This window comes from Rana temporaria, chromosome 6, assembly GCF_905171775.1.
Source record: "Rana temporaria chromosome 6, aRanTem1.1, whole genome shotgun sequence".
Lineage (NCBI taxonomy): Eukaryota > Metazoa > Chordata > Amphibia > Anura > Ranidae > Rana > Rana temporaria.
In genome coordinates this window covers 27,010,004-27,024,144 of record NC_053494.1, presented here as the reverse complement: position 1 = coordinate 27,024,144, position 14,141 = coordinate 27,010,004, and the positions used below count along the sequence as shown (strand labels likewise).

At 44.0% G+C, this 14,141-nt stretch overlaps 1 protein-coding gene across 2 annotated transcripts in view; it reads right to left on the bottom strand.

Moving 5' to 3' along the window:
- Window positions 1-989: 989 nt before the first annotated feature.
- SLC5A11 (solute carrier family 5 member 11) overlaps window positions 990-14,141 on the bottom strand; it is a 46,237-nt gene continuing 33,085 nt past the window's right edge. For both annotated transcript variants that reach the window (XM_040356509.1, XM_040356508.1), the window contains 6 exons: window positions 12,876-12,983; window positions 10,376-10,526; window positions 6,935-7,103; window positions 5,495-5,710; window positions 3,092-3,251; window positions 990-1,529 (listed from right to left, as the gene is read on the bottom strand). In XM_040356509.1, the coding sequence (XP_040212443.1) occupies window positions 1,318-1,529; window positions 3,092-3,251; window positions 5,495-5,710; window positions 6,935-7,103; window positions 10,376-10,526; window positions 12,876-12,983 (1,016 nt within the window). In that variant the 3' untranslated portion in view covers window positions 990-1,317. The remainder of the gene's footprint in view (window positions 1,530-3,091; window positions 3,252-5,494; window positions 5,711-6,934; window positions 7,104-10,375; window positions 10,527-12,875; window positions 12,984-14,141) is intronic.

Genomic DNA, 14,141 nt, shown 5'->3' with positions numbered 1-14,141 from the left:
ATATGTAAGGGAGAGTGGGGGACTCAACCTCTGATGGTGGGGTGGCTCTTGACATCTAATCTTACAGATACAACCGACCCATTTGAGGGCAATCATAATGCTGATGCGGCCCACGATGAAATTGAGTTTGACACCCCTGTTCTAAAACATTGTAAAAATTGGAATCCGGTCAAAAACAAAATAAACAAAATTAAACAAAACTAAAGAAATCGATCCGAAATAAAACACATTTTTTCGTTCTGCACGTGTACCAATAACAAAGTAAACCTGAGATAACTGGTTACCATGTATTTTGTGGATGTGGCCACACATACTTATTATCTAGGTCTAGAGCAGTGGTTCTCAACCTGGGGGTCGGGACCCCCTCGGGGGTCCAATAAGGTTTAGCCAGGGGTCACCGAATCCTGGTCTGTTCATGAAGCCTGCATCACTCTCCCAGCCTTTTTGCTATCCCTGGAGCATGTGGCCACCCAGCTGGGCTGTTCCTGGAACCTGCAGCCGCCCACTCATCCTCTTCTTCAGTTCACGTCATTGGCTGGGGGCGCAAAGACTAAAGGTCAGCTGAATGGTGAGGAATGTGAAGTGGGAGGGGCTGAAGGAGACCCTATCTCCTGATTTCAGCATAGGTCTCACTGCTACGAGACACCACAAAGTCAGAAACACAGTGAAGCTGGAGGCACGGGGAGTGACACTACCTGTGATTATTGTTTCCATTAAAAGGACTCAAGGAGTGCTAAATACCTGTGGATTTGGGGCGCAAATTACTTATCTTGCCTTGGGTGCTGACAACCCACATAATGATAAAATTTCCCAAGTTGTGGGGACCCCTAACAGTAAAATTATTTTCAAGGGGTCACTGCACTAGACGGTTGAGAACCACTGGTCTAGAGTCTCTGAAATTATATATTTTTGTTTGTTGTTTTTTTTGTTTTGTTTTTTTATACGGTATGTGTGCCAAGTTTGTACTTCAGAAAAAGATATAGCAGGTCTTTAGGGTTATGTTTATTTTTTATTTATGTTTTTTATTTCACATGCCGAAAAATGAAACGTTTTTAAAAATCCATGAAAAATGTATTGTACTTGACATGTCCTTCTGTTTAATGATGGATACAGTCCCGCTGAGGAATCATCACTACTTCTTTTAGTCAATAAGAAGGAAGCCCATTGGGAGATCACTGTCCTAGCTTTCCCTTGTAGAAGACAGCAGGTTGCACACAATTTGTGTGCAGAGCGGTATTCGGATTATCCCTTCTACAATATTTTAGCACTTGTGATGTCCTTTGTCCAAGGAATACAACCACAAAGAAGTATCTTCCTCTAGCCAAAGTAACCCCAAAGGAAGATGGCTCCACTCATACATAGGATGAGGTTGATGTTCAGGACATGTGTTATTAAGGGTCGCTCAGACAACAAAACCTTTGGTGACTCTGGAGGAGGAACAGGGTCTTGTTCTTCTTGCTCATTCTTCCGTTCCATCCCACAAAGCCAGAAGATGGCTTTTTTCAGACGGGAAACACATGATTTATCATCTGCAAGAGAGGAGTAGATTACCAGTTTTGTGCAGGTAGAGAGAACAATCAATACAGGGTCCTAGAACATCGTTATCTTGTACCTGGTGGCCTAAAGAAATCTACACATTGAAACGCTGGGTCCCAGCGATGCATAATATGACAGACCATACTTAACTGTGTTGTTCCCTGCTACAAATCTCTTCTGATGTAGTGAGAATGTCAGATTGATCATACTATAGAATACTGTGCTTTCCCAAAAATAAGCCCGGGTCTTATATTGATTTTGGCAAAAAAAAGGCACAGTAGGGCTTAATTTCAGGGTAGGTCTTACCATGTAATATGCTGTCTTCTCTCCCCCTATCTCTTCCTGCCTGTCAGGAATCCTCAGTGTGAACGGAGGTAAAATGCTTGTAAAATCCTATAATCCACTCTGTACATTATATACTACTGTAATAATGTGTGTGTTTCTCCAATATAATTGTGCCAAATACCTTTGTTATAGCGCCACTTTGCGCTTTTGTGACCCGCCAAAGCTCTCTTCCCTGCAATTATATTACAGAAACACACACATTATTACAGTAATATGTAATGTACAGAGTGTATTATAGGATTTTACAAGCACTTTAAACTCGGGCTTATTTTTGGGGTAGTGCTTATATTGCAGCCCTCCTGGAAAATAACGCTAGGTTTTATTTTCGGAGAAACACGGCATAGAACTATGAACTTGGGCCTTGTACTTGCTGCTTACTGGAAAAAACACAATATATATAGACAATACTTCTGGACACCCCAAATCTCGCTACAAAACAAGAGAACGAAGATTCGCTGTCCAAGGACCACGGTTATGGAACACTCTACCTTCAGACTTTCGGATGGAGGAAAACCATCGGGCCTTCAGAAAAAAACTTAAGACCTATCTATTCTGAAGCATGGATGGACGACCACATTGGATACAGCACCTTGAGGCGATTTAGTTCGCATTTGTAGCACTATACAAGTTACTCACTCACTCACATCACCCATCAGAACAGGAGGATTGGGGCCACTCTTACGCTTACCAATTCCCACCGCAGGGTACTGCTGGAATATCACAGACAGACCCAACCTTCACCCATCACGGCAGGCCGTGTCATGACTATACAGAGAGGACCCAGTCCTTGAAGGTCTGAGTCTCACTGCCTTTTACCTATATAGCACTCTGCCAGAGCAAGCCTTTGGTTTGTTGTTATGACCAAGGTTGCTGGGTCCCAGAGACCAGCTCTCAAAAGAGAAGCATTATAGGCAACAACCTTGTTCTTCTTCCACGAGGCCTGGGTACCATCTACTTTAGCCCATTTGGCATTTTGAATGGATCTGTCTGCATAGCCCCACTGATCCTGTGAAGGATCTTCCTGCGGAGCTCTCTTAGCACTTCTTTAACTGTGACCAACACCTTAAACCCTGGCGAAAAAACTGAGGTGCTCCCAGTATGGGATGGGTTATATAGGGGGAACTTTCTGTCTTGATTATGCCAGTGTACAATCACTTGAAGGTGGCCTATTCCCACATAGTAATTACTATGGCTGCTCTATTTCACTTACCTGCTGAATCATCAATGATCCCGTCGGAAGAATTTAAATCAGCTTTATCCACATTGTCCTCCACCACACTGTCTCTTTTCTGGGAAGAGGTCTCAATGGATGTCTCCTCCTGGACAGTTTCTATCTCATCGTAACGTGTAAACCAAGTAAGACGACTAATCTGAGAGGAAGCAGGAAAGTTTGATGAAACGACTATACAGCTTCATGTCTTGAAATTGGCAATATGGCACAGTATTAGTTTGACAAACATATATACTTTTTCATCCTAGGTCCAGTGTTACACACCCCTGAAAAGTGAGCTGGATCTTGCGAAACTAGTCTAGTCGGGTAGTATGATGCCCGTGTACTCTGTCCTATATTATACTTGTGTACTAATATTTATTGTTTATGTATCTTTTCAATTGGCAAATGTTGGTGTTATCTATGTATGTAACAATTTTACTTTAAGCATGTAAACAATTTTACTTGAATAAATTATATACTGTATAATTACTGGCGGAAACGTTACCCACTTCATTTAAAGTCCCGGGGCGAATCCTTTTGTTTTGACTATATGTAATAGGGATGGAAGTGTGTTACTGGGGACACCAGACCTTTCCTCTTTTTTCTTAAGTTGGGTTAAGGTCAGGACCGTCTTTGAGGCAGGGCAAAAGGGGTAGCTGCCCTGGGCTCTGTCATTGTTTTGGGGCCCAAAGCAGCTGCCTCTTACTTGCCAACTATCCTAGTTTAAATTCTGTGCTGTCCTATGCTGTGTCCCGATATATATAGCTACTAATGCTGCCCAGCTCTGCCCTGTTGTTGTGTACAGATGACTCACCTGCAGACCCTGTGTTTACATGTACATAACCGTCATTCATATGCAAATAATGTGAGCATTCGTGACGGACGGCGGCATTGATATGAATGCTGCCTTTTTTTACATATGTATATCATGCCCCTCTGCAGTGGGGAGATGATGTGCTGTAACCTCTAGCAACCAATCAGAGATTACTGTACAGTAATACTGCTCACTATCAACCAAACAACAAGCAGAAATCGTGTGCTGTAACCTCTAGCAACTAATCAGTGAGCCGTAATGTGTGCTGTAACCTCTAGCAACCAATCAGTACGTGGTAATGATATGCTGTAACCTCTGGCAACCAATCGCAATCACTGCCTGATCTGATACAGTAAACTGAGTTTAAGTCTAGCTGATATTTATTGTATGTCTCAGAGCAGGTGGAGAGCAAAATTGCATGGGGGGGGGGGTGTTTAGTCAAATATGGCTACCCATCACATTTGGCTACCCGCTGCAGTACTCATGCCTGACGCCGCCATATGCATTCCAACACTTCCAACAATGTGATGGGTAGCCGAATGTGACGAAAACTATAGCTAGAGAATTTAGCTGAAAGGAATTTGTGAACGTTTTAGTAATTACTTTTCGATGAGAATTTACCATTTGTAAAAGTGTTGGAATGCATATGGCGGCGTCGCACATGCGCACTCTAGTGGGTAGCCAGATGTGATGGGTCGCCATATGTAACGAAACAGGGGCCCCAAGAAATTTTTTGCCCAGGTTCCAATCAATATTAAAGACGGCCCTGGTTAAGGTCAGGATTGGAAGAGCTCATTGTCTAAAATGTCTTTAAATAATGTAGCATTAACAGCCCCCTTCACAGCACCCTTCACTGGATACTTCTTAACTTCATCATTTGAAAGTGTGTCCATATACTTTTAGCCATATAGGTACGTGTGATGGTCAGCTGACCATAAACTTTAGACCATATAGTGTATGACTGGTTGCCATTTAGGAGATACTCCTATCTTCAAATAGGACTAAAGCGTCGTACACGCCCTCGGTTTACTCAGCAAGAACCAGCAAGAAAACAGCTGGCAGAGCTTTCTTGCTGAGTATACCGAGCGTGTGTACAAGGCTTTTTAGATTTCCTCGTCAAGAAAACTGCCTAAAATCTCAACGAGAAAAATACAGAACATGTTCTCTATTTTCTTGTCGTGATTCTCGGCAGTGTTTTCCTGCCGAGAGACCTGAGAGTATGTATACTTACCTGTCGCCGTGGAAACCTGCGCATGCTCAAAATGACTTTGACGCATGCGCGGTAGCTTCCTAGGCAAAGCCTACCTATGCAGCAAGATGGCGGTGACAGCATCGAATGTGACAAACGCAGGCTCGCCATACGCGATGACGTCACCGGGCTCTTGCCTTCCAAAAGAACCGCGGCCCTTTTGAAAGGAGTGTCTGTACACTCGGGCGGCAAGATATTCTTGCCAAGAATCTCGTCTGGAAAAACAAAATTTTTTCCTGACGAGATTCTGGCCCGTGTGTACAGGGCTTAACAGATGGGATTAATAGGACTCACAGATGGGACAAACAGAAGATAGCACCTAAATATACCTTCTTACCATTTCTTTAGTAGGAGGCTCTGTGCACAGACTGACAACCACCACCACGATGAAGGTCAGCAGTGCCAATATCATGGACAGGTAAAGATAGTGGACGTATTTCACCACTCCTGGCCTCACATCAGGCTGGTCACACTGTGGCGCTGGGTATACGAAATCCAGCACCATACGGATGAGGCCAACAACTAAGCCTATGGTCAACCCCCAAAATGCACCCTGGATGGAACACAAAAACAGCTCATCAAAATTTGGAATTACACGTAAAGAACAAACAGACTTATGTGGACACAAATATTTGTATAACTTGTTAACTTGTATACTAGCCGACCGCGCACCGTCATTCTACGGCGGCAGGTCGACTCTCCTGGGCGAGAGCACGTAGTATAACGTCTGCTCTTTGAGCCGCCACTAGGGGCGCATGCGCGCCGCCGGAGGCGCGTGCCCCCCGCTCGCCCCGACTCCCGTGCGTGTGCCCGGCGGGCTCGATCGCCGCCGGGCACCCTCGATTGCTCGTTACAGAGCGGGGACCGAGAGCTGTGTGTGTAAACACACAGCTCCCGGTCCTGTCAGGGGGGGGAATGCTGATCTTCTTTTCATACAATGTATGAACAGAGGATCAGTGTTTCCCCTAGTGAGGCCACCCCCCCCCCCCCCCCCACAGTAAGAACACACCCAGGGACATACTTAACCCCTTCCCCGCCCCCTAGTGTTAACCCCTTCACTGCCAGTGGCATTTTTATAGTAATCCAATGCATTTTTATAGCACTGATCGCTATAAAAATGCCAATGGTCCCAAAAATGTGTCAAAAGTGTCCGCCATAATGTCGCAGTACCGAAAAAAAATCGCTGATCGCCGCCATTACTAGTAAAAAAAATATATTAATAAAAAATGCCATAAAAATACCCCCTATTTTGTAAACGCTATAACTTTTGCGCAAACCAATCAATAAACGCTTATTGTGATTTTTTTTTTACTAAAAATATGTAGAAGAAAACGTATCGTCCTAAACTGAGGAAAAAAAAAGTTTTTTTTATATATTTTTGGGGGATATTTATTATGGCAAAAAGTAAAAAATATTCATTTTTTTCAAAATTGTCGCTCTATTTTTGTTTATAGCGCAAAAAATAAAAACCGCAGAGGTGATCAAATACCACCAAAAGAAAGCTCTATTTGTGGGAAAAAAAGGACGCCAATTTTGTTTGGGAGCCACGTCGCACGACCGCGCAATTGTCAGTTAAAGCGGCGCACTCACGAATCGCAAAAAGTCCTCTGGTCTTTGGGCAGCAATATGGTCCGGGGGGTTAAGTGGTTAAAACTGCATGCTGCATTTTTATTAAAGCTGTTTATTTCCCATTTCTTTCCATTGTTGTAGTAGTGAAAATAGATCTATTTCCACCTCATATTAAACCATTTTTTTTTTTTTTAATATGTGATGTTACCTTTTCATTAGTACGTTTCCAAAAACAGCCGGCAATGAAGACCACGGCCACAGGAGGTTGCAGGTAGGAGCTGATGGACTGGATATATATGAAGAGTTGGCCACCTTGGCTGGCCTTCACCAGAGGGATCCACAGAATGGACACCACCACCAACACCAGCACAAACACCCTGGAAATGAATAACACAAACATGGAAAATTTACTGAATACATATATAGTAGGGCAGTAACTCACAGCAAGTAGGGATAAGCAATTAAAAATTGTTCTTATCCAGTTTTTGTTTGCTATCATTGTGTATGATAAGCAATTGTCATGTTTTTTTTTTTTCTCTTAATGATTGGTTTCAGCATGCCATCATGGCAAACCTTTGCAGGCTGGCTGATATCCTTCTTGAAATGACACACTATATGGTTTGTGGACACCTGGCCATCACACCTACCAGCCCCCCACACTTACCCCATCCAGGTCACGGCTTCGGTGGCCTCCCCCCTGCTTCTCCTTCCGGTTGCTTGTCCTCCCAGCCAATCAGTATTCAGAACTTAGGACTTCTGGCCAAAGACCTGATTGGCCACATCGGGTCTCAGGACCCGCTTTCCAATTGAGAAACAGGAAGATATTGGTGAATAATCCACCCCCCGATACTTGCTCGAGCATCGCTTTCCACTGTTGCTCGATCGCCACATCATACGCCCGACGCTCGCCATGCCCCCCGCCAGCCCTCCGCACTTACCCTATCCAGGTGGCGGCTTTGGTGGCTTCCCCCCCTGCTGCTCCTCCCGAGTCCTGGCAGTCACTTCTCCACCCCTCCAATCAGGACTTAAGACTCGTGGCCAATTGGGTCTTAGGACCCACTTCCTGATTGGCTGGGAGGAGAAAAAAGAAAAAATGTGTAAATATTAATTTGCTAATGTCACACAACTAGGTGGGCTCAGGGCGCAGTGCTCTGTGCCCTGAGTCGACCCTTTTTGAAGCCTTTTTTTGGAGCCTCAGGCTCTAATCATGAGCAAAGAAAAAAATACATGCGCCGTGCCCTGCATGTAGATTAGGGGCCAGGCACATGGATTGGGGGGGCAGCACTCCTGTGCTCTGCATGAGCGGCCGACAGGGGTGGACTGACCATTCGGAAACTTGGGCACTGCCCCATGCCACTAGGTGGCCCCATCAGGGTTGCCAGCCTCAGTAAAAACCAGGGACAGTATGTAAAAATCTGTGTTTTAAAAAAAAAATCCCAAGATTAAAGCTGACCCACCTCTCCAGTACCTTTTTAGTGTGTGTATGTGTATTCTGTGCGTATGTATACTGTGTGTCTGTGTATAATGTGTGGCCCCATAATCTATTGCCCGGGGCCCCATAATCTCCTGTTGCCCGGGGGCCCCATAATCTCCTATTGCCCGGGGCCCCATGAGTTGTCAGTCCGCCCCTGGCGGCCGCCACTGGTGTCCACATACATTTGGCGATACTGGTAGGTGTGATGATGAGGTGAACACATACTTTTGGCTGTCTCTGATTTAATAGTCCTGGAAAAATTAAGACTTCTAGCTAGATTCACGTATGGCGGCGTATCTTTATCCCGGCGTAGCGCATCCCATTTGCACTACGCCCACGTAACATAGTGAGGCAAGTACTGTATTCACAACGCACTTGCCTCCTAAGTTACGTTGGCGTAGCGCAAATGGCCCGGCGTAACCCCGCCCAATTCAAAATAGGCAGGTAGGGGGCCTGTTGTATGGTAATGAATCGTGACCCCATGTAAATGAAGCGCTGATCGTACGGCGCATGCGCGCGCATGCTCAGAATCATATTGCAATTACTCGTGGCTTTCGACGTTAACGTAACCTACGCCCAGCCCCATTCACGTACGTTTATGCAAACGACGTAAAATACGACGGCTGTTCCGACGTCCATACCTTGCATGGGCTGCGCCATCTTTTTGGTGGTTTATCTTTACGCCGGAAAAACACCTTACGTAAACAGCCTATCGGGCGCAAGTACGTTTGTGAATAGGCGTATCTTGCTAATTTACATATTCTAGGCGTAAATCAGCGTAAGAGACGACGGCGTAGGAGACTTATGCCGGTCGTATCTTAGCAACAGAGAAACGTATCTCAGTTTGAGAATACGCTTAAAGATACGACGGCGCGGATTCGGACTTACGACGGCGCATCTACTGATACACCGTCGTAAATATTACTGAATCCGGCTATTTCTTGCTATGTGCTTGTTCCATAACTTGCTGTTACAGAACTTGTTCCATAACTCAGAAGGCACTGAAACCAGAAACAGCCAGGAAGCTAGCATTTTCAAAAGGGACTCATTATTGACAATATGACCGATTTACTTTAAAGTAGAGCTACAGGCAATTTTTTTTCATTTTGGAAAGCTGGATACACACTATTAGCTGGATTCAGATAGCTTTACGCCGGCGTATCAGTAGATACGCCGACGTAACTCTGAATCTACGCCGTCCTAAATTTAAGCATATTCTGGAAACCAGATACGCTTAAATTAGGCTAAGATATGAGCGGCGTAAGTCTCCTACGCCATCGTATCTTAGGGTGCAATATTTACGCTGGCCGCTAGGTGGCGCTTCTGTTGAGTTTGGCGTAGAATATGCAAATGACCTAGATACGCCGATTCAGAAACGTACGTGGTTCGGCGCATTTTTTTTACGTCGTTTACGTACGGCTTTTTCCAGTATAAAGTTAGTCGAACAAATAGCTGGCCTAGTCAATGTTAAGTATGGCCGTCGTTCCCTCGTCGAAATTTGAAATTTTTACGTCGTTTGCGTAAGTCGTCCGTGAATGGGGCTGGACGTAATTTACGTTCACGTCGAAACCAATACGTCCTTGCGGCGTACTTTGGAGCAATGCACACTGGGATATGTACACGGACGGGGCATGCGCCGTTCGTAAAAAAATGTCAATCACGTCGGGTCACCAATCATTTACATAAAACACGCCCCCCTCATTTGAACGACGCGGGAACGACGGCCATACTTAACATTGGCTCGGCCACCTAGGGGGCAGCTTTATCTTTACGCCGGCGTACCTGTTACGGAAACGGCGTATCTTTACTGCGATGGGCAAGCGTACGTTCGTGAATCGGCGTATCTAGTCATTTACATATTCTACGCCAAAATCAACGGAAGCGCCACCTAGCGGCCAGCGGAAAAATTGCACCCTAAGATACGACGGCGCAGGCCGTCGTATCTTAGCTAGGTTTAAGTGTATCTCAGTTTGAGCATACACTTAAACTTACGACGGGCTTAGATTCCGAGTTACGTCGGCGTATCTACTGATACGCCAGCGTAAGTCTTTGTGAATTCAGCCCAGTATCTCTACTCTTTTGCTAAAACAATAAGATATACTTTAATATTGTATTGGAAAGACGGAGTTACCCTTTGGTAATGAACAAATAAATAGGTATGTAGCAGGACCCTACCTTCCCACAATCATGAGCTCAAACTCGGTAGAGCGCGGGCGGATGTGGCGCCACAGATCCATGGTAAAAATGGTGCTTGCACTATTAAAAATGGAAGTCAGTGAGGACATGAGAGCAGCAATCATAACTGACATCATTAGACCTCTTAACCCTAAAAGTGAAGGCAGATGGAGAGTCGGACAGTTAGACATCTTCACAGTCACCCAATGAAAGGTCTCCTCACTTCTCTGCTGATGACAAATGTGTTATAAATAAAAATATAGGCTATGATAAATGTGTACACTTCCATCAATTCATACACTTCTCTGTATGCGTGTTCAGTTCCAGCATCCGGTTTTACCTTCTACATTTGTATTCTGTAAAAAATAGCACATTATAAAATCCCTCTATGGTGCCCGCATGTTTCAGTCTGATCATTCGAAATTGGATATGCTGATTGTAGCTAAAAATCACACGTGGGCATTCTGCTGATCACTCTTAAAGCGGCGTTCCACCCATTTTTGAGAGGTGGTCTTAAACTAAAGAGGTGTGGAATATTTAAAACACTGAACCGCCTCTCCGCCAATCAGGTAGCGCAGGTCTGATACCCATTACCCGATTGGCTGAGGGCAGAGGCGCTCCGATTGGATGCCTTGCAAAATTGACCAACAGAGGAGGTGGAAGCATGGAGGACACAAGAGCCGTTCCACAGCTCACTGCCGTCACCTGCTGCTTGACCCGCCACAAAGATGAGGTAAGTGTCGGGCAGACAGCTTGTCGGCGGGTGTCACATTGGTGGCATTTGATGGGCACAAGTGGCTGCATGTTGTTGGATCTTTGTATCGTCTGTGGACTTTGGACTTTGTATGTTATTGGAAGTTAATTAAAATTGCGTTTTCTGGAGAACATGTGTTGCTGCGAAACAACTTAATTTATGGTCATCATACTAACATCTAAGATATCAATTATCTAACCGGAGTACTGGACTACTATACACTATACATCTAGATCACTACATTGGTGCCGTGACCCGGACGGGCACAAGTGGCTGCATATGATGGGGCACAAGTAGCTGCATATGTTGGGCACAAGTGGCTGCATATGACGGGCACAAGTGGCTGCATATGACGAGCACAAGTGGCTGCATATGATGAGCACAGTGGCTGCATATGATGAGCACAGTGGCTGCAAATGATGAGCACAGTGACTGCCAATGATGGGCACAGTGGCTGCATATCATGGGCACACGTGGCTGCATTTGATGGGCACAAATGTCTGCACATGATGGGCACAAGTGGCTGCAATTGATGGGCACAATGGCTGCAATTGATGGGCACTATGGCTGAAATTGATGGGCACAGTGAGGCTGCAATTGATGGGCACAGTGAGGCTGCAATTGATGGGCACAGTGAGGCTGCAATTGATGGACACAGTGAGGCTGCAATTGATGTTTTTTTTTCAGTATATTTCAGTTTGTTTGCTTTTTTTTTTAGCTATTTGGAAGAATAGTGTCACCATTGTTGTCATTGGGTATAATTACGCCCCTTTGTTGGGGTCAGTGGATGGAATTGAGCTTCAAGGGCCAAATAAAAGAAACTAAAAGGCCACATCAGGGGACTCCAGGGCTGCAGTCTGGAGACCACTATTCTAGGAGATTAATAGATTAATGCCTGTATTGCCAACTCCATCTAATTTTCTGAAATACCTCTATGAGAAAACGATACCGCATTTTGGCCACTAGATGGAGCTGATAATACAGAAATTGTTCGCTAAGAACAAATATGGGACATTTCATTCATCTTCCATAAATGCCTCTGACATGCATGCAACAAATGTTTTATAAATAGACCCCGAGAGGTCAAACTGTAAGATGTAAGAGGACCGTGACATTTTTAGCGTGGCTGCTGCATATGTTGAATTAATCAATCAATTTTTCTTTAACCTTTTTTTTTTTTGCCGCATGAAAACATTCAACTAAGTTAGTGATTGTACCAAGTAATGCCAATGCTTTGGTGATTGCCAAGTAATGCCAATGCTTTAGTGATTGCCAAGTAATGCCAATGCTTTAGTGATTGCCAAGTAATGCCAATGCTTTAGTGATTGCCAAGTAATGCCAATGCTTTAGTGATTGTACCAAGTAATGCCAATGCTTTAGTGATTGTACCAAGTAATGCCAATGCTTTAGTGATTGCCAAGTAATGCCAATGCTTTAGTGATTGCCAAGTAATGCCAATGCTTTAGTGATTGTACCAAGTAATGCCAATGCTTTAGTGATTGCCAAGTAATGCCAATGCTTTAGTGATTGTACCAAGTAATGCCAATGCTTTAGTGATTGCTCATTTGTTTATTGTTGGGCCATATGGCTCTGCGCCTTTTCAGCCTTGGCGTTAAGACGCAGTTTGATTCCAATTGGAGTTTGGTGGGAAACATTGACCGTTTTATGTCATGTTTACTTCACAAACCTTCAATCATTTTACGTATTTGAGAGAGAAAATGTATATGTTGGCAAATTGTTTGTTACCTGTTGGCAGTAATTCAATAACAAGTCTGGGGTATGCAATATCAGAACATCCGGAAGGGTTGCCACAGATTGACCTGCAGATTTCGGGATCTGTACAAGCCACGTCATCTGTTAGAAGTTGAATGAAACTATTATTCACAAAGCCAGTGGAATAAACTACATTGATCACACATGTATACACGCTAACACCACCCATGGATCTCCAACGCTTTTGGAGATTCTTGTCAGCCAGAATTCCTATATGCCCCAGTATTTTCACAACATGAAACTAGCCAAAATAATAGTATGGTCATATTGCAGTAATGCCTTATTAATGACATTTAACCACTTAAGACCCGGACCTTTAGGCAGCTAAAGGACCTGGCCAGTTTTTGCGATTCCGCACTGCGTCGCTTTAACTGAGAATTGCACGGTCATGCGACGTGGCTCCCAAACAAAATTGGCGTCCTTTTTTTCCCACAAATGGAGCTTTCTTTTGGTGGTATTTGATCGCCTCTGCGGTTTTTATTTTTTGCGCTATAAACAAAAATAGAGCGACAATTTTGAAAAAAATGCTATATTTTTTACCTTTTGCTATAATAAATATCCCCCAAAAATATATAATATTTTTTTTTTCCTCAGTTTAGGCCGATACGTATTCTTCTACCTATTTTTGGTAAAAAAAATCGCAATAAGCGTTTATCGATTGGTTTTTCGCAAAATAGGGGATAGTTTTATTGCATTTTTATTCATTTTTTTTTTTACTACTAATGGCGACGATCAGCGATTTTTTTCGTGACTACGACATTATGGCGGACACTTCGGACAATTTTGACACATTTTTGGGACCATTCTCATTTTCACAGTAAACAATGCATTAAAAACGCCGGCGTAACGTAAATGAGATACGTTACGCCAGCAGAAAGATCCGCTGATCTTTCTGAATCTGGCCCAGTGTGTTTAAGTTTAAGTAAGAGATTGCAGACATGATACAAGAGATGGTTAGAGACTGAGGACATGATACAAGAGATGGTTAGAGACTGAGGACATGATACAAGAGATGGTTAGAGACTGAGGACATGATACAAGAGATGGTTAGAGACTGAGGGCATGATACAAGAGATGGTTAGAGACTGAGGACATGATACAAGAGATGGTTAGAGACTGAGGACATGATACAAGAGATGGTTAGAGACTGAGGACATGATACAAGAGATGGTTAGAGACTGAGGGCATGATACAAGAGATGGTTAGAGACTGAGGACATGATACAAGAGATGGTTAGAG